We start from the raw sequence: 20663 nt of genomic DNA, 5'->3' as shown, positions 1-20663 counted from the left end.
CTGAGCTCAGCATGTAAATACCTGCCCCTTCCTCCCTTACCAAGGGTACACTAACATGCTCACCTACCCATCTGAGGTGAATATGTACACAAAGACAACAGAAAAGGAGATATTTCAAGTATTTAATGTTTCCACAAAATAACTATCTACTAGAAAACTTAAAAACGGGCAACTGTAAAATTATTTAAATTAATGAATACGTAAGATATAAACCAAATAAATAAATAGAACATGAACTAAAATAAATATATATGATAGCAATAGAACATGAATTAAAATAAATCCTCAGGCATCGACAGTTATACTCTGTACTTCATCTTTAAGAAACCAAATTAGGGTGGTTAGCTCTACTATATTTAGATATTTTACCTGTTTGCCTGAGGAAAGAAATTGTTTTTCTTAAATTATCAGGATTTTAAATTATTTAAAATTGCACATAGCCTTATAAATCCTCCTGTGATTTCATGTGAATACTGTTGGTTTCTCTCTGACAAAAAAGCCAGAGTCTGTGTATGGGTAGACAGTAACTGTGGTGGTTTGAATAAGATGTCCCCCATAAATATTGGGCAGGTAGATACTAGGTCCCCATTTGGAGGCTGATTGGGGAGGCTCAGGAGGTACGGCCTCACTGGACAAAGTCGCTGGGTGGGCTTTAAGGCCATTCTTAGCTCTGCCTCCTGCTTGTGGTTTGAGGCTTGCCCCCATGCCTCGGTTCTACCCTCAGGGGCTGTAACAGGCGAGAACCAGAAGGCCAGTCAACTTCCTTTTCTAAGTTGCCTTAGACATGCTATCTTACCACAGCAACAGAAAAGCAATTACTACAGTGGCAACTGACCTCTTGACTCTAGAAAAGGAGATGGGTTCTTTTACTAGAAAGGGAAGTGGGACGTGTCAAACCTGCTGGTGACAACGTGGGCCACAAGATGGGCAAGCAGCTTGGAGCATCCTCCGCTCAGAAAACGGGCTTTGCATTGTGTCTCCTCCCATTAGTATCAATTTTTAAAAAAAAATCACAAGTATCTGAGAGCCAGGAATAGCTGTACATGCCTATAGTCTGAACACTTAGAAGGTTAAGACAGGAAGATAGACAGCTCAAGTTCAGGACCAGCTTGGGCTACATAGGGGCACCTAAGCATACACCTAAGCCAGGCTTAGTGGAGCACACCTTTAATCCCAGCACCCAAGAAGCAGGCATACATCTCTGTGAGTTTGAGGCCAACTTGATCTATGTAGAGTGTTCCAGGACAGCGAGGGCCACAGAGAGATCACAACCCACCCTCTCATATATTCATTCATATGTATTTTATATAAATATATCTTAAATGGTTATGCCGATATTTTATATACAACACTAGGTTAATGTATATTAAATTACAAATTAGAAATAATACAATAAAACAGACATCACTCACACATGCCAAATGATTTAAGGATTGCTAATTGTAACTTGTCCTGGAAACTAGAATTGATCTAAGATTTGGCTTCACATAGCCACACTTCCTGTGGGACAGGCTCTGCACAGTGGTAAAGGTAGGGGTGTGACCACCTCCACACAGCCTAGGCTTGAAAAGACGATTCTTTTCACCATACCGTCAACAGGCTGTCGCTGAGCTAAGCCACGCGAAAAAGGAAGAGTTAGTATAAAGCCAAAGGCCTTAGAGAATTTCCCCAGGCAGGCAAGCAGTCAGAGGAAGCTCTTTTAAATGCCAGGCCTGGTCCTCTGGCCCTCAGCAAGCCGAGAGGGCTGGAGCACCATCCTAGGAGCACCACAAAGGGTGCCTTTTCTGTACCAAGCCTCATATGCCAGTATCTGTTTCCCTTCCTGCCTGAATCTCTCAAATCAAGGAGTATATAGCGGACTTCCAACACCTCTTCATCTTTCTTCCGTATATAGACACAATGCGAAGTGATCAGACCAGGGTCATTGACGTATCTACCCATCACTCTCTCTTCTAGCTATACTAAAATATATGAACTACTGCTAACTGTAGTCACCCAATTGGGCTTTTCTACTTCATTTGGCAGTCCCACTGTACGTTTATTTAACACATGAATGAATTCCAGTGAGGTGGACAGTTGTCAGTGAGCAATCATTATCATGGGATGCCTCAGACTGAGACCAAAGTCACCAGAAGAGTGAAAACCCTAGGGCTGCCACCCAGCCACACCCTGACTGTGGTGGGAACGGGAACCCAGTCGTCTGGTGGCAACACGCTTGGAAATAGCCAACCAAAAAGCGCCGGCTGAGGGCCTGAAGGAGATCTCAGGCACGGCTCTGAGCCCTCCCATATTTATTTCAGCTCACTTGATATGCACGATTGTCAACCAGGTACAACATGTTTATTTAAGAGATAATGTTGCCGCGGAGGAGTGCGCACAGCCATAAACAGCTTTTGCAGGCAATTAAATGCAGAAGCAAAATTGAACTGCTGGTCAGCAGAGGCAGCCATTCATCCTGAGTTTGTTCCAGTGCCACAAATGTTATTCCTGTTTCACAACAGGACAGGAATCTATGATTGGGCCACAAATCTCTTCAGGCTCCAGACAGATCAGAGACAATTAAAGCCATTCTCAAGCCTGCATGGTGGTCACGGTAGCACGCTCTGGGATCCCGGAAGACTGCCCCCCACCTCAGGAGAATCTTTCCTTCCCCACCCCCACCTCATAGGTTTTGCACTTAGTAGGTCCTAAGACAGTCTGTGGCTTGCTTGATTTTATAGCCAGGCATACAGGAGAAAGCCACACAAGAATCAATGGATTTTTTTTAAAAATGCAAAAATGGATGCCCTGTTTGTTTTTTAAGAAGTCTACCTTTAAAATAGAATTATGGTCTCTACTACAATACATGTCTTTACAGAAACCAAAAGAGGTCTTTGGTTGAAAAACATCAACACTGCACTGCAACACACAATGTCACTGAAAGTCGCAAGGAAAGGGGACAGAGTATAAAAGGGAGACTCCGCCGGGCATGGTGGCCCACGCCTTTAATCCCAGCACTGGGGAGGCAGAGGCAGGCGGATTTCTGAGTTCGAGGACAGCCTGGTCTACAAAGTGAGTTCCAAGACAGCCAAGGTATACAAAGAAATCCTGTCTCGGGAGAGAGAGAGAGAGAGAGAGAGAGAGAGAGAGAGAGAGAGAGAGAGAGAGAGATTCCATCCACCCAAGAGGTAGAGAGGAGGCAAGCTGAGTCTCAGCAGCAGGGTCCAATGTGAGGAGCAGGGACTCCACACCAGCTCTTGGACAGTCATGAAGAGGAACAGACAACAGAGAGCAGCACAGGCCTTCCCACACTGCTGAAGGCACCTCAGAAAACATGACAGGATGCTGGGAAGCCATCCCCACAAGAAGTGAGGTAATGCTCCAAGAGCAGGCCCAGCACACCTTCCAGAAACTAAGACAGTGAAGCTAGGCATGGAGCTGCAACAGCCATGATACAAGCACTTGAGAGACGGAGTCAGGCAGATCACAAAGCTCAGGCCCACTGGGCTTACAGAGTACATCCCAGTCCTGCCTAAATGAAGCCTGTCTTTAAAAACCGAAAACCAAAACCAAGTTGATAGCCATTCTCCCATCTATCCCACATTTCTGTCTTAACACCTCTGATAGCGCTGTTGTGTGTGTGTGTGTGTGTGTGTGTGTGTGCGCGCGCGCTTTTTTCTTTCCTTTCCTTTCCTTTCCTTTCCTTTCCTTTCCTTTCCTTTCCTTTCCTTTCCTTTCCTTTCCTTTCCTTTCCTTTCCTTTCCTTTCATGCTTATATGTAGATACACGTAAGTATGTACACATGTAGGCCAGATGTCAACACTGGGTGTCTTCTTCTATCATGTTCTCTCTTAATACTTTGAAGCAGGGTCTCTCGCTGAACCTGGAGTCCACTCAATGTGGCTAGACTCCAGGTTAGCAAGCCCCAGGCATCCACCCGCTCACACCCCACAATTGTACAGAAGTATCAGCAGGGAATTCCACCGTTTCTGGGTTTTGTTTTAATGAGGATGTTGGTGTCCAAACCTCAGGTCCTTACGCCTGAATAGCAAGCACTTTACCCACGGGATAACCTCTCTAGCTGTGGAGACAACTCTGGGGCCAGGCATGGTGGTGCGCACCTTTGACCCTAGCACTCCAGAGGCAGAAGCAAGTGGGGGTCTTTGGAAGTTCAAGGTCAGCCTGGTCTACATGGCAAGCTCCAAGCTACCCAGAACTACACAGTGAGATCCTGCCTCAAAACAAAACAAAACAAAACAAAAACAATAAAACCCCTTCAGGTTACAGTGTTAAGCCACCTCATTTCTATCACTTCAACACCAGACAAATGCCTAGTATGTATGTGCTTACTATTTAATGCTTTCGTATGACATATCTTAACAAACACATTTATGCCATTATTATGTTTGTCTATGCTTTGCAACATTTTAACTTTTTTTTTTACTTATTTACCTTTATTTTTATGAACACTGGTGTTTTGCCTGCATGTCTGTCTATATGACAGTTTCAGATAGTTGTGAGCTGCCATGAGGATTTGAACCCCCGGTCCTCGGGAAGAGCAGTCAGTACCCTTATCCACTGGACCATCTCTCCAGCACTACCCAAAGGAATCAAACTCTTCCTCGAAACTATAAAAAGCCATTCCATTCAGACTTAGATCCATACATCACAGTATTTTGCTTTTAAATGGTTAACTCTTTTATTGGGAGGCATGCCTGAAGGAGCTAGTACCTGCTCAAGGTGACACGGCTAAGTCAAAAATTGTGACTGAGTATGTATGGATGGGCCTTCCAGGGTTACAACTTGTGATGGTTTGTATATCCTTGGACCAGGGAGTGGCACCATCTGAAGGTGTGGCCTTGTTGGAATAGGTGTGACCTGGTTGGAATGGGTGTGTCACTGTGGGTGTGGGTATAAGATCCTCACCCTAGTTGCCTGGAAGTCAGTCTTCCACTAGCAGCCTTTGGATGAAGACATAGAACTCTCAGCTCCTCCTGCGCCATGCCTGCCTGGATACTGCCATGCTCCCACCTTGATGATAATGGACTGAACCTCTGAACCTGTAAGCCAGCCCCAATTAAATGTTGTTGTTTTTTTTTATAAAACTTGCCTTGGTCATNGTGTCTGTTCACAGCAGTAAAACCCTAACTAAGACACAACTCCTGCTCCTTAACCTGCGCTCGGTTTCCCTCACTCAGCGTCCCACTCAGCGTCTCTGCAGCTCTCTGCAGGAGAACAGGGTGGCATGAAAACCCTGGGGACCTTTATCAGGTCTCCTACTAGTCACTTGCTGATCTGCATTTGGTATTTATTTTGCAAATTGGCAGCTTATAGCTATGATGGCTTATTTGGATGTAAGAATTTTGCAGGCATGACTGAAACATTTTTAAAAGTCAAGTTGTGTTCACAGTTGGTGATGCGAGGCTTAAGAGAGCCCTGCCACATCCCAGTCCTTTATTCGGTCTCCCTGGATCATTCTCTGTTATGCATACATTGAGAATGTCCCTCCTTGTGCCTTATGTGCCATCACACTGACAGAAAATTGTGCAGATTCCCAAAGTAACTTCAAACTTCTGAGATAAAGTTTATGTTAGACGGTGACTGTGGACTGAGTATTTCAGGAACACATGGATGCTCTACCCTTGGCCACCTAAAACAACAGCTCTCTTCAAGACACTGGTGCTTGTTTCTCACCTGCATAGGTGAAGAAAAGCAGAAGAGAGTTCCAAGAAGATTTCAACAGAAAACGGAGGGCTTAGGCAATGACTCTAAGCCCTAAGCAACCAAGAGCCTGCGCATTTATAGGGGATCCACCCCACAGCCGAGGTTCAACTACAGAGACAGGCCGATCTTGGTGAGTTTGAGGCCAGTCTGGGATGACCTGAGTATTAGTATTTTCAAAAAGAAAAACAGGAGAACCTTGATGAACAGGGTTTGTTGGGAGATGACTGCCACCCAGGAAGCTGCACCTAACATATTCTCAGCTACTCCAAGGTAGAGAAGGCTGGAGGAGATGGGGCCTCAGATATACCTAACTCTGGGCAGCTGGGTATTTCTGCAAAATGACAATGTGAGAAAAACTAAAACTGAAAACGAACCCTAAAAAACATACACAATTCCTTCCCGAGTCCCTGCAGCCCATCTTTGCTGACATTAACAGATAGAAAAGATAGGCCAGTGTGCATCACATCATACTGTGATTACGTGTGTGCTGAACGGAGCATGTGCGTGGTACAGGGTGTGCACGCATGTGCTCTTCCATGCATGCGTGTTTCACATATCCCATTAACTCAGGGTCATACCTGCCACTGGTTTCCAGTCTGAGCAGGCACGTAAGGTGCTGGGAGACTCCGCAGGCTGTTCTTCACGGGGGATCCCCCGAGGGAATTCCCCACCTCCCCTGAGGAGGACTCAGCAGATAAGGCCACGGAATACTGGGGGTAGTTGTACAGATTGTTGTAGTAAGGAAACAGAGAAGGCTGGTAAAAGCTGCTGTAGTAGGCGGGGTCTGATACCAGGTCAGATGTGTTCTCCATATGCCCTCTGCTGGTGACAGCAGGAATATCCTGGATGAGCATGCGTCCCTCTAAAAGAGAAGAGAGAAAATAAAATAAAATAAAAAGATGTGGTTAAGGGGCAGCGTTTGGGATGTAAATCAATAAAGGAATGAGTGAGGTCGTAAGATTTAATGTAGGTGGTCCACAGATCTTGCCCTCTACAGCTCAGCTGTGCCTCACGTTCAAGATAAACCAAGAACCTGGAGTGCAAGGGAGACGTCCTCCCCTGCTTCTTCAGTCATAAGGCCGGCTCTGTGCTGATGGCAAAGCTGAAATACCCTTGGCTAGGTTATTTTCCCTGGGAATATCAAGTCACTTTTGAGGTAGGGTAAATGACATGACCGGAGTCAAACATCAAGGAACTGGAGATCAGACCCAATTAACCTATGAATTCTTACCATGTGATAACGTTAACGTCACCCCAGGAACTCAGTAAGGGGCTGAGTTTGAGAGCATACAGTTCCTTTTACCTCCTTCCATGGTAGATACGGTATTCTTTAGTATAGACCAGGACTGTGGACCAGGAGCAGACCAACGGAGCCATGCTATGGGAGCTTCACCTGATGCAAATTCTCGGGGAAAAGTGAAGGAGAGATGAGAGAACCCGGGAGCAACACAAGACCAGTCAGAGGCCAGATTAGAGTACAAATGTAAGGGGTAGCCCAATACAGGAACGTGTGGGGCGTGGAAATGAAGTGGGAGGTGAGGGGGTGTGAGGACTAAGGATAAAGGGGGATGAGGCATAGGAGTCTGAGTGTAGCAGAGTGACGCAGGGCTGTGTTCTGTTTACTCTAAGCCACAGGGCATGAGGTACAGGGCTACAAGAAAGGACGCATCTTGAGACTTCCTGGGAGCCACTGAGGCTGGAGGCTGAGACCCAGAAATCACCACCCAGCAACGGTTACATCTGGGGAGTGGGGTGGAGCCAAGGCATGAACTGAAGCGAACAGAATGCAGCATCCCGGAAGCCAAAGCTGGCACCGATTGCCAGAGGGTTCAGCTGCAGTGGCAACCGATGCGCAGAAACCACGTAAATCCAAAAACTACGTAAACCCAGAAACCACAGAAATCCAAAACCAAGTAAATCCAGAAACCACGTAAACCCAGAGAGGATCAAGATGAAGACAGTCTTTGAGATTTTCTGTTCTGGTCTGAATGAAGGAAGCAACAGCACCTGGCCTGCTACACAGCCTGGAACAAGAAAGCAAGCAGAAGGCAGATCTCTGTGAGTTCAAGACCAGCCCTGTCTGCAGAATGAGTTCTAGGTCAGCCAGGGTTACACAGAGAACCCTTGTCTCAGGGAGAAAAAAAGAAAACCAAGGAAGAAAGAAGGAAAGAAAGAGAAAGAAAGCAATCAAGAGACAGATGAAGGCGGCGAATGACCAGATAAGATCCTGCAAGGAGCCCCAGACTTGCATGCTGCCCGTGTACTCCCTGTGCCTAGCGTAACCCCAGACCCAGAGCAGTGAGCGTTTACTGAAGAGAGCAGTCAACAGTGACTTTTTAAGTAGTACAGCATCAGGGATAAATATGAAGTAAAGCCTAAAGCTCCAAGAACCACCAGCCCTTAAAACTTCATAGCTGAGACACAGAGAAGGGCTCAGTATCCCAAGGCATGAAGAAGCAGCACTGGGAGAAATCTCCAACACAACGTCACAAAAGCACTCAGCGTGGGGATGGGGTGGGGGACGGCAGGAGATCCTGGATAAAAGTGTAGAAGGAGAAAGAGAAAGCGTGCAAGGGAGGGTGTGTGCACTCAAAGAGCACGCTCTGGGAAGTCTGGGCCAAGACTACAAACTGAAGCCATCATACAACCTTAAAGACTGCAGCCTCAGCCGGGCGTGGTGGCGCACGCCTTTAATCCCAGCACTCGGGAGGCAGAGGCAGGCGGATTTCTGAGTTCNAGGCCAGCCTGGTCTACAAAGTGAGTTCCAGGACAGCCAGGGCTGCNNAGANAAACCCTNTCNCAAAAAACCAAAAAAAAAAAAAAAAAAGACTGCAGCCTCCTTCCCAGACAGGATCCAAATACACACTGCGGGCTCCTGGAACTGCACCATCATGGATTTCCTTTCTTCTCTCAACTCTTTTCTTACTCAAAACAACAAAGTGGGAGTGGAGCGATGACTCATGGGTCACAGAGCACCCACTGCTCTTGCAAAGGACCTGGGTTCAGTTCCCAGCACCCACATGGCAGCACGCAACAACCTGTAACTCCAGTTCCGAGGGATCCAATGCCCTCTTCTGGCCTCTGCAGGCATCAGGCACACACACACTGTGAACATAAAAGCACAGAGCCTCTCACATATACACATTAAAACATAAATAAAAGATCCTGTTGGCATTATTGGTCTTTTTTTATCTATAATTCTTTTATTTTTAGTGTTGGGTCCTTTATTCTTTATCTGCTTACAAAAGCAACACAAACTTCTCAGAAATGACAAGCCATGCAGACATTTGAAACAAGAAAGGGATAAAGTGGTCAACCATCCAGCCCTGAGCATTGTTGGGTCATTCCCCACGCAATCTCAGGCACATTAAACATTTATACCTGTCCCTGTGGTATAAAACCTGGCGACACCTTAGGGCCTACAAAAGCCAGGGTTTCACTAAAGAAAACAAAGCAGGCAAAGAAAGAAATCAAAACCCGAAGTGTCCAGACTCTAAGGCTGAGACTCAACACACTTTGTGATTCTCTGCCAGCAAATGGGTCAGCTCCTCCCATCGGGCCTCAGTTTATCAAGGAACAAAATGATAGCGGTAACAAGACAATGGCTTCAATAAACAGCATAGCAAACCTCAAGTTTAAAACGCTAGGTCGGGTCAAAGCATAACGTGCTTTGCTTCAGCCGTTTGTCCTTAGTTAACAATGCTGTCATTTCCCTGCTTACCCAAATTTTGTTGCCACCAATTTTACACCCCCAAATCACTAAACGCCCCAAGAGTTCATTTAAAAAAAAAAATCTCTACATGAACCATCAACTCTTTATGAGATGTGTGCGTGTGCGCATGCATGCGTGCCTTGGGAAGTGTTGCCAGAGACTGAACCCAGGGCTTCTAGCACACAGTGAACGGGCAGGCACTGCACCGCAACGTTACACCTCCAGCTCGGAATTCTTTATTTTAGTGTTCCCAACTAAAACTTGGTCAATGTCACACTCAGCTTCACGGTTGGTTCCCAGCTTTAATGACCATACTACTGCTGTATGAAAAACCCCATGGGCTGACAACAGCACCCAAGGGATAACTGCCAGCTCTGCTGCTTCCAGTCTGATCTCTCAATCAGGAACAACGGCCTTGCCTGACTAATAGGTAGTATTAGTCAGGGCTCAATACCATAGCATCATAGTTGTTTAACTTTTACTTTATTCTTTTAGAGATATAGACAGACACACACACACAACACACAGACAGACAGACACACAGAGACACACAGAGAGGATGGAACCCAGAACCTTGTGCATGCCAGCTCCTGAGTGACACTGAGTGATATTCTTGTGTTTTGAGACTTCTGTGCCACCATAATAGTATAGGCACATTCCCCAGGTGACTGTACTGAAGGGGTGGGGAGTGTCATCGAGGCTTCTGGAAGGATGAGCTGAGATGGAAATGACTTAGGGAGGTGGAGGACACTCACCACTCACAAGGAGGAAAATATGAAGAGTTACACAGAGAGAAAAGAATGTCCCATGAGCAGTGAGCAGATGAGAAGGGCTAGCAGGCAGGGTAACACCGAGATCAACAGAGGAAGATGTGAGTTCCCCCCACAAAGGCCTGAGTCTGAGAGTTTCTAAGTCTCAGGACCAGGAAAGCCATCAGTTTCCCTTCCACTACTGCACAATGCCGAGATCACATGCCATATGCACTCCAGCCTGAGAAGAAACTGCCGTAACAAACACCTATGACCAGTCTGCCTTCCCTACTCACCACAATCATGGCAGAGCGCCCAAGGACTACCAACCGAAGGGCATTCTCCCCAACACGGAAGGGTCACCATCTAAGTCAGACTAAGTATCCCGGTAAGTGGTAGAAAGCCTGACATTAAGATTTCCAACTGGGGGCTGGGCGTAGGGGCACATGCCTTTAATCCCAGCACTTGGGAGGCAGAGGCAGGTGGATTTCTGAGTTCGAGGCCAGCCTAGTCTACAGAGTGAGTTCCAGGACAGCCAGGGCTACACAGAGAAACCCTGTATCGAAAAACCAAAAAAAAAAAAAAAAAAAAAAGATTTCAAACTGGGGCCTAGAGAGATGTCTCAGCTGCTAAGAGCACTGGCTGCTCTACCGGAGGACTCAGGTTCAATTGCCAGCACCCACATGGCAGTTTATCATTGTCTGTAACTCCAGCTCTGGGAGTTCTGACACTTTTACTAATATCTGAAATTTCCACCTTTAACTGAAAATTGAATCTGAGTGTTAAAACCTAAGACATCATATGCCCAGGTCCTTTAAGCTACACAGTCAACATTACTAATACAAAGATCAGAGACATGGACTGTAAAAGAACTATCTTAATGAGGGTGTTGAAAAATCTGAAACTAAATGCCACTGTCTTTCTGGTATGGAAACTGGCCAAGATTGCTTAACGGTATTAGTAAGAAATAGCCCATGGCATCAAGCCCAAGAAAAGATAGTACTTTTCTTAACCCATGACTCCTTACAGGATCATCTACCTGCAGGTCCTCTGTCACGATACACACGGCAACAGAAAGTTAGTCCCTTCTCCCCACTGCTGGGGACTGAGCCCAGGGCCTTCTTGCTCGTTGATCAGACACTCATGTTTGTTTTTTGTCTCATTATGTAATCAAGCTTGGCATCAAAATCTGTGACTTTCATCCCTCAGTCTTATAAGTGCCGTGATCACAGGCAACACACCACCACACCCAGAAACTCTGATGTTTCAAGTGTTATGGCTATTAACATACAGTCCTGATCAGCAGGACCAAATCCAGCTGGAAAGGCAGTGGAAGCAGGAGAAGTGGGCTCTGCCACATACACTCTGAGCTCCCGGTCTCTATGCACTCATCCGCAGACATGGGACTCGTGAGGCCACCACCTGCCACTCCAATGCTTACACGTGGCTCAGTCATGATGTCACCTTCTAGACATCTAATTTCCTGACAAGCCTTCAGAGTCCTGTTACTTTTTTTTTGTACTAACATATTCTTTGTGAAATATGATTTCACTCCTTCATGAGAGATCAATACCCACACATGATAAACAGCCTTATTGATCTTGGAGTGTTATATGCTGGTCTCTGGGCCTGCAGCATATTAATAGTAGTTAACCAGTAATTCATTTTAAGGTGGGTGAAGGCTTTCCCTTCTCTTCTCTAGTGTCAGGATTCCCAGCATTGTTGCAGGTTGAAACCTCTATAAACTTGAAATTATACCCACTTCTGCTTGTGCAGAAAAGGACCACAAATGAGAAATTTACCTGCAAACTTCAAAGCTTGATTCGCAATGAGTACTGTCTTTTATATCTGAAATCCCATACTTTGGCAAATGTGTGTTCCACTTAGCTTCAGAATTCTGTGTTGCCAGGCAGGCAAAACCTTCACCAGAAATCTGAAACCTAAGATTACCTTTCACTAACTGCTATGAACTTAGAACTAGGAGATCCCTGTTCTTTGAAGATGACTTTCCATGGATCTGGGGGCTGAAACTGGGATGTTCCTCCCTGGAGCAGAAAGACAAACTAGCTACCATTTTTTGGTTTTGTCTTTTTAAATAACATTCTGTAGGGTATTCCCAGGTCCAGATTAATCAACTTCTGAAATGTCCCACACTGAGGTACTACTGAGTCATCTAAACCATGAAGGATGCTGAACAGACAGGTTGTTTTAAAAACTGTTTTCTTAAAGACTGAAACATTCCACACTGTAGGCAAGAAGGTAAACAATTCGACTGCTTCAGGAAGTCCCTGACGCTTAGCAGACTCACTGGCCTCCCTTCCAGACAATTAAGCCTGAAGCTGAGCTGAACATACTGTTAGCCAAGATGAGCTCAGAAGCCCTCAGACGGACTAAGGCACCTGCAAAGGGCACTCTCCAACCTGTTGAGCAACCTGCAGGCTGTGCAGTACATTCCAGCTTCCTAGCTTCTGTGAGCTGTCACACATGCTTGGGTGGGTCTTGGTGACACAGCTGTCTCTAAGTCATTTTTCTCCTCTAAGTAACCCCTCACCCATACATCTATAAGCCTAATAAAACTCACTGGTTCACCAAATTGGATTTCGGTGGTTTCTCTACTTTGGTCTGTTGTGGGGTCCCTATCTGGAGTGAGCAGATGTGTATATTGTGTCTCTCCCGAAAAAGTTTTGCCACACAACATAGCTGGAGCATGACAGAACTTGAGATCTGTTGGGGAGATCCTTGTGAGTGCATGGTCCTTGCTGTGAGAAGCAAGGTACGGAGCTAAGGCTGAGAGAGAGAGAGAGAGAGAGAGAGAGAGAGAGAGAGAGAGAGAGAGAGAGAGAGAGAGAGAGAGAGCTAAGGCGACCATCTTTGGAGGAGATTCCATTAGAGTTGTCCTTTCCTGCACGATGTGTGTGAATGTGCCTTTGTGCTATGACAGTGGTTACACGGTTCTTGTCAGGACTAGTGGGACATGCAACTAAGGAAGAGCCATCAGAAATAGGAGTGTCAAGAAAAAGAAAAAGAAAGCAAAAGAAAAAGAAAAAGAACGAGAAAAAGAAATAGAAATAGAAATAGGAGTGTCTGTAGGAGAAACCCCTGGGTGACAGTCTTCGTGTATGTGGTATGGGGTGGCATGCCTGCTTAATGAGCAGAGTCCACCGTGTGAACGTGGAGATGCCTTGTAAAGAGTTAAAAGGTTTAGAGGAAATTCTGCAGTCTTTGAACTGTGCCCTCTTAGTGCCCAAGGGTGGAGACTGTCAGCAAGCAGCCACAGAGATTGTAGGGTTTCTTGTTGAGTATAGTTGGAAATTCATATGAGTCCCAGATGGCAGACAAGTAGGAAGCTGTGTAAAGGAGCAACTGCAACAAGAGAGGGAGATAGGCAAGCATCCTCCGCCTTAGGCTCTGATTAGGTGATGGCATTAGATTCAAGAGCAGATGGATAAGAGGGAGATGGTTAGGCTCTGATTAGGTGATGGCATTAGATCAAAAAGAGGATAAGAGGGAGATGGTAAAAGCAGAAGACAGCCTTTAGAGAGAAGCTGTGATGTAGCTCTCAACATGCAGATGGGGGCCTTCACCCCGTCCAGCTCCTTACAGAAAGCTGGTGTGACCAGGAAACCCTCAGCGACTGAACTGCTAGAATCAGAACTTTTAAACAAGCAATGAAAGAGCTGGTCACAGCCTGTCTGGTGAAGCTGTGGTCCATGGGAGTGCATGTGGGAAATGGGATTAATCAATTCTGCTGTGCAGGCAGGAAACTTGAGGACTGTAACACACTTAAGTTCCAGACCAGCTTGAGATACACAGTAAACCTGTCTCGAGCAAACATGAAGTGACCATTTGTGCAGACCCAGCTATACCACCCAGAGAGAAAGGAGATCTGAAGACATATATACAGGTACTGTCCTGAGTATCTGAAGGGATTTTTCATCAAAATACTATGTTAGCAGTTAATGGGCTTATCATGCTGTGTAGTTGCATAGTTGTTGTATTTTGTTTTGTTTACTGTCAACTTGATACAAGCTAAAATTGTCTAGAAATAGGAAAACAATATTGAGGGATTACCTCCATCAGACTGGTCTATAAGCAAATTTGTTGGGGGGGCATTTTCTTGATTAATGTGGGAGGGTTCAGCCCCCTAAGGGCAGTGCCACCCTTGGTTTAGTAGTTGTGGATAGTGTAAGAAAGCAGGCTGAACAAGTCATGGGGAGCAAGTCAGTAAACAGCATCCCTCCACGGCCTCCAGGTTCCTGCTTGTGCTCCTGCTGACATCCCTCACTGATGGGACTGTTGTCAGGGCAACAGGTAAGACAAATAAACTCTTCCCTCCCCACATTTCTATTGGCTATTGTGCTGGCTAGGGTTTTTTGTTGTTTTTTTTTTTCCAGGACAGGGTTTCTCTTTATAGCCCTGGCTGTCCTGGAACTCACTTTGTAGACCAGGCTGGCCTCGAACTCAGAAATCCTCCTGCCTCTGCCTCCAGTGCTGGGATTAAAGGCATGCACCCATGCTAACTAGTTTTATGTCAACTTGACACAAGCTAAAGTCATCTGAGGAGGAAACCTCAATTAAGAAAACACCTCTCCATAAGATAGGGCTCTAGGCAAGCCTGCAGGGCATTTTCTTAATTAGTGATTGGTGGCTTGACTAGGTTTGACCCCCACAGACTCATGCATTTGAGTGCATGGCCCATGGGGAGGATCACGGTTTGGAGTTATGGCCTTTTTGTTTGTTTGTTTTGTTTTGTTTTGTTGTTGTTTCGAGACAGGGTTTTTCTGTTGTTGTTGTTGTTTTGAGACAGGGTTTCTCTGTATAGCCCTGGCTGTCCTGGAACTCACTTTATAGACCAGGCTGGCCTCGAACTTATGGCTTTGTTGGAGTAGGTGTGGCCTTGCTGGAGGAAGTATGTCACTAGGGAGATGGGCTTTGAAGAAAGAGAGAGAGAGAGAGAGAGAGAGTGTCTGTCTGTCGTGCTCAAGCTGTCTGTCTGTCTGTCATGCTCAAGCTATGCCCAGTCCTGGGAGAGTTTCCATCTGCTGCCTTTGAATCACGATGTAGAACTCTTGGCTCCTCCAGCACCAAGTCTGCCTACAAGATGCCACCATGTTGAACAAAGATTAATCCTTTGAAACAATAAGCCAGCCTCAAATAAACGTTTTGTTGTTTAAGAGTTGCGGTGGTTATGGCGTCTCTTCCCAGCAACAGACATCCTAACTAAGACAGACGCTCTAATTTTAGAAGATAACTTTTAAATTTCTCAACTTCAGTCTTTGTGTGGTATCAAGAGAGGGGTCGCACATAAGCAAAGGTTCATGAGACGCTCAACAGTCTTTAAACCTGCTAAGGGGTTCTGCAACTGAAATGTTTGAAAACGTCTGCCTTCTAGACACTTCTTTTTCTAGCAGCTGGAGCCTAGCCTCTCATTCTAAGGTGGCTCTCTAAGCAATGAAATCCCAATGCATCATCTCTAGCCTAACCCTAGCCTAATCCATAAGCCTGAATCACTGTTACTACAGATGACCAGACAACGACCCTCAGGGTGAGAGCATCCACTCTGAGTCAAACTGCTGAACCAGTTCTGGAATCTACCACCACGTATCCATCAGGAAAGCACTTTGACTTTTTCACATCTCAGAGCCTAACATAATTACGTTACGTATTGTATTAATAGATGGGCATAATGGATAGGAATGTATAAAAAGTCTATACATAGCCGAGTATAGTGGCGCATGCCTTTAATCCCAGCACTTGGGAGGCAGGGGCAGGCGGATTTATGAGTTTGAGGCCAGCCTGGTCTAGAGAGTGAGTTCCAGGACAGCCAGGGCTATACAGAGAAACCCTGTCTCAAAAAACCAAAACAAACAAACAAACAGTCTATATGTGTCTAGTATGTAGGCTCTAGCCTATGGAAAGTGTTCTGAAATCACTAGTACTGTTATCTTGACCCCAGCACAGTCATAACACTCTCTTTCTGGCTGTCCAGCCAGAAAGCCATCAAAGAACTCCAGGCAAAAGTCCTTGTTCCAAGTGTTCCTCATTAGGCCACTATAGGAGGCTTGCCTGCACCTGCAGGGCCTTCCAAAGGCAACCAGACTCCGAACGAGCACAGACCTCTCCTCCTGGCCTTCTCAGAGGTCAGACAGTAGCCTTGAGCGCAGTCAGTGTGATATCCCTCCCTAAAGCCGTAATCAGGAAGCGCGGGAACAATCTGCTTCTCCCACAAGGCAGTCGTGACAGGGCTATTTTAAATGTCAAACATAAATCTGGTGCCAGGAGAGCAACAACCACTCACTGTGCACTCTTGGGAACAGGGACGACCCTGAGTGACATATTCCACCAGGTGGGGCACAGCTCTCTGTTCCTTCCCTTTCCAACATCCCACGTTCCCAGCCCCACCCCCCTCCTCTCTGCTTTTCACTTAATGCTGCTGCTACAGCGCTTTCCCAAAGACAGATTTTTATTTATATGGGAGTGGGGCAGTGGGGGCTGCAGTTCCAGGGCCGAACTTTAAGCTTGCTATAAAGTTAATGTGCTATTCAATGTTCGTTCCGGCCAAGAAGGTGGGGCTGTGTATTTTCTGCCACCCCAGAAGGCCATTATCAGTAATTGCCCATTACAGTGCATAATTACTTCTCCTAGCATAGTCTGTGACCTCTAGGCTTGCATGCTGGTGTAGCAAACCACTTCATCTTACCAAATTTGTGAAGGAAGCTTTGGACCCTGAGAACCGCAAGGCTGCGTGCTAAGCCCACATCCAAGGAGAGGTGCACAGTATAGGCACACGGCAGCACAGCCTCAACTGCCTCAGATATCACCCCAGTGTACTTCGCTCACCTCCACAGTTTTACCTCCCCTCAAACCAAAGGAAAATAAAACATAATCAACTCTCCATTATGGAGGAGTGGATAGCCCAAACAGGGAATTATCTCAAGCCCTTTCTACTCCCCTTCCTTTGGTTTTGCCGTTTAATTGTGTCCTGGCCACTGTTCTATAGCTGTGCCACTCTGTTCTCAGCCACTGTTCAGTATGACCGAGGCCACTCTTTAAAAAGAAAGCATTTAAGTGGGAGCTTGCTTACAGTTTCAGAGGCTTAGTCCCTTATCATCATGGCGGGAGCATGGCAGTACACAAGGTGCTGGAGCGGTAGCTAAGAGCTGCATTCTGACCCTCAGGCCAAGAAAAGAGAAAGGGAAACACTAGGCTGGATGTGGGCTTTTGAAAACCTCCAAGCCCACCTATCCCCAGTGGCACACTTCCTCCAACAAGGCCACACACCTCCTAATCCTTCTAATCTTTCAAAGATTAAGTATTCAAATGTACTAGCCTATGGGGGCCATTTTTATTCAAACCATCACAATCCACTACCTGGCCCCCATAGGCTTGTAGCCATTATCATAATAGCAAAAAATTCATTTGGTTCAATTTCAAAAGGCCCCACAGTATATCACCGTCTCAACACTGTAAAAGTCCCAAGTCTCTTGAGATTCATAGAAATCTCTTATCTATAACTCCCTTTAAAATCAAAGGCCCACACCACAAGATGAAGCCCACGCCTACATTGCCTGGATGCCTAAGAACAGGAAGCTGGGTAGCCTAGAGCCCTAGGGTAGAACTACTTAGGACTGGCCAAAGAAAAAAATTATAAAGTGATTCCTAATGATATTCCACTGTACCCTTAGACTGGTGTCTTGTCCGGTCATCATCAAAGAGGCTTCTTCTGGTAGCAGACGGTGCAGAGACCTACAGTCAGACATTCTGCAGAGAGTCTGAAGTGGAGGTCTCCATTGGGTCCCTCACCTCAGAGATTAGGGGACCACGTGGAAGAGGGAAAGATTGTAGGATTCAGAGGGGATGGAAGACACCAGGAGAGCATGGTACACCAATCAACTAAGCAGGGGTCGGAGAAACTGAAGCAGCCGGCAAGGGGTCTATATGGGTCTGTACCAGGTCTTCGGTATGTATGTTGTAGCTGTTAGTTAGTTAGCTTAGTGGTTTTGTGGGACTCCTAACAGTAGACGTGGGTGCTTCTCTGACTCTCTTGCCTGCTCTTAGGACTCTTTTCTTCCTATTGGGTTGCCTTGTCCAGCCTCGATAAGGGTTTTGGCCGTATCTTACTGTATCTTGCTTTGTTGGGTTGGCTGTCATCTCTTGGAGGACTGCTCTCTCTAAAGAGGACATGGAGAAGGAGGCATGGATCTAGGGGGAGAGAGGAGGTGTTGTGGGGATATCAAAGCACCCTTCAGATCTCCAACGCCTTCCAGCTTTGTTGACTGCAGCATACTTCTCTCGTGCGGCTGGTTCCATACCGTTCGCAGCTCTCCTCAGCAGGTATCCCATGACTCTGTCATCTCCCACATCTTGGGATCTCCAATGAAATCCAGACTTCACCTTCACACCTTCACGTGATGGCCTCTCCAGGCCTCTGAGACCCTCTTCCCCCCCATCCCCACCCACATGGCCTCAACAGCTGCCCTTAGCAGAGGGAGGATCCACAACCCTTCTGACTCTAAAGCCAGAACCACTAGGCTGAAGCTGCCAATTCTGCGGCTTGATGGAGCTGGAGCTCCGCCCCCCCTCACATCTGCAACAGCTGTCTGTGGTTGCTGCCTCCTCCACCGCTGAAGCTCTCCCTTCCTTCCTTTTCACTGCTTTGAAATTTAGCTTGGTGGAGTCTCGACCTGGAGCTGCCACTCCCTTTATTCCATTTAGCACTCGGCTTGTCCTCAAGCTTTATATCTCCTCGAACACCGCAGCTTCTGTCCTCACCATGACACTTCCGGGTGCTCCTTTTTCTCTTCAGACTGTACAATTTTGCATTCCTCTTTGTCCAGCTTGCTCCTTCTCATTCTAAATCTGGGTAAGAGTAACCACTTATAACCACGCGACAGAGACAATACTAGGCCGACTTGGATTCCCGCCTCACCCCCTGTAAAATTTTTACTGATTCTTTGAGAGTTTCACATCATACACCCTAACACAACCCCTTCCCATTCTTTTCAAATCTGCCCCACCCCTTGCAACCTCCCTGCCAAAAGTAAAACAAAACAAACAAACAAACAAACAAAGTCCACTTCGTGTTATCTACAGGCTCACTGGGGCACAGCACTGAATCCTTCCCCTCCCACACCCCATCCAGAGGCCATCAATTATAAAGAACTACTCTTTAGTGTCCCCGTGACACCTTTTAAGAGTTCTTTAAATTAATTAATTAATTAGTTAGTTAATTAATTAATTAATGGGGGGTTCTCCTCAGTGGCTTCCTGTCTAGGNCTTTGGGGGGGGGGGGTACTGGGAAGTTGGAGTTGTCACAGGAGCCTTCCATGTCCCTTCCTTTCTGCACTGCATCTGCAGTCATTGATATCACAACAAACGTAGCCTCCTTGCTCCTCACAGTCATCTGAAGCAGAGATCATGAGCCTCCACACTGTCTCTGGGAACAGCACAGACCACGTAGCTGCTGGGCGCCGTCTCCAAGCCATGGACGTAAGCTCCCCTGAGCTGTCTAAGATGACTTGGTGGCAGGTTCCCAGTGTGTTTACAGCTACCTGCTCCATCATGAAACTGTCAACCACTGAGGTATAGAAAGCGCTTGTGAAAATGCCACTCTAGGGACTGGGACACCAATTCCCATAAAGGCAGGTGACATAGCTTTGCCAGTCACACACTGCCCACGTATGATCATTACCACTGCTGTTCTGCTTAGTGCCATAGGCTATGGGTTTTACATGATGGCTATTTTATACCAGCAGTTCAAAGGCAGGAACTGGAAGAGTAGAAGGACAAACTCCCTGACTCGAAACACCAAAATAATAAAATTAAAAAAAAAAACTCTTAAAAAATGAATGTACATCTGGGTGTATATGTGTATATGTACATATTCTTACACACATATGCCTAGGCTAGCTAGCCTCAACTCCTCAATCTGCCTCAGCTCTGAGGAGCTGAGACTATACATGTGTCATGACAGCCAGTTTACCATTTGCTTTTCTATTGATATCTGAATTCAGGTCCCCAGGCTTAGAAGCAAAGCACCCTTCCCCCACTGAGCCATGCCCACAAGCCCTGAATAACCATCTCCCCAAAGAAAATACACGCCTGGACAATAAGCACACAGCAAGGTGGTCGGCATCAAAGCACAAATGGAGGCCACAGTGAGATACAGCCTCCAACAGACCAGCATGGCCCTATGGACAAATACAAACGCTGGGGGTGTTGTTTGTTTGTCTGTTTGTTTGTAGACAGCCTTACTATGCAGTCCAGGCTGGCCTCCATCTTGAGATCCATGCACTGTCACTGTCACAGTGTTAAAGAAAAGGAACAGGAGTCCTCCACTCCCATTGCTGGGGAGCTGGGAAACTGTGAAATGATGCAATGATGCAGAGACCTTTTTTTTTCCAAGACAGGGTTTCTCTGTGTAGCCCTGGCTGTCCTGGAACTCACTCTGTAGACCAGGCTGGCCTCAAACTCAGAAATCCACCTGCCTCTGCCTCCCA

The 20663-nt window shown here is 46.4% G+C and overlaps 1 protein-coding gene across 1 annotated transcript in view; it reads right to left on the bottom strand.

Moving 5' to 3' along the window:
- Dmrt1 (doublesex and mab-3 related transcription factor 1) overlaps positions 1–20663 on the bottom strand; it is a 100139-nt gene that overhangs the window by 54069 nt on the left and 25407 nt on the right. Inside the window, exon 3 of the mRNA XM_021152024.2 lies at positions 6282–6565. Within this exon, the coding sequence (XP_021007683.1) occupies positions 6282–6565 (284 nt within the window). The remainder of the gene's footprint in view (positions 1–6281; positions 6566–20663) is intronic.

The sequence above is a fragment of the Mus caroli genome, chromosome 19 (genome assembly GCF_900094665.2).
Source record: "Mus caroli chromosome 19, CAROLI_EIJ_v1.1, whole genome shotgun sequence".
NCBI lineage: Eukaryota > Metazoa > Chordata > Mammalia > Rodentia > Muridae > Mus > Mus caroli.
The sequence above is the reverse complement of the archived record's forward strand: the minus strand, read 5'-3'. Positions and strand labels throughout refer to the sequence as shown.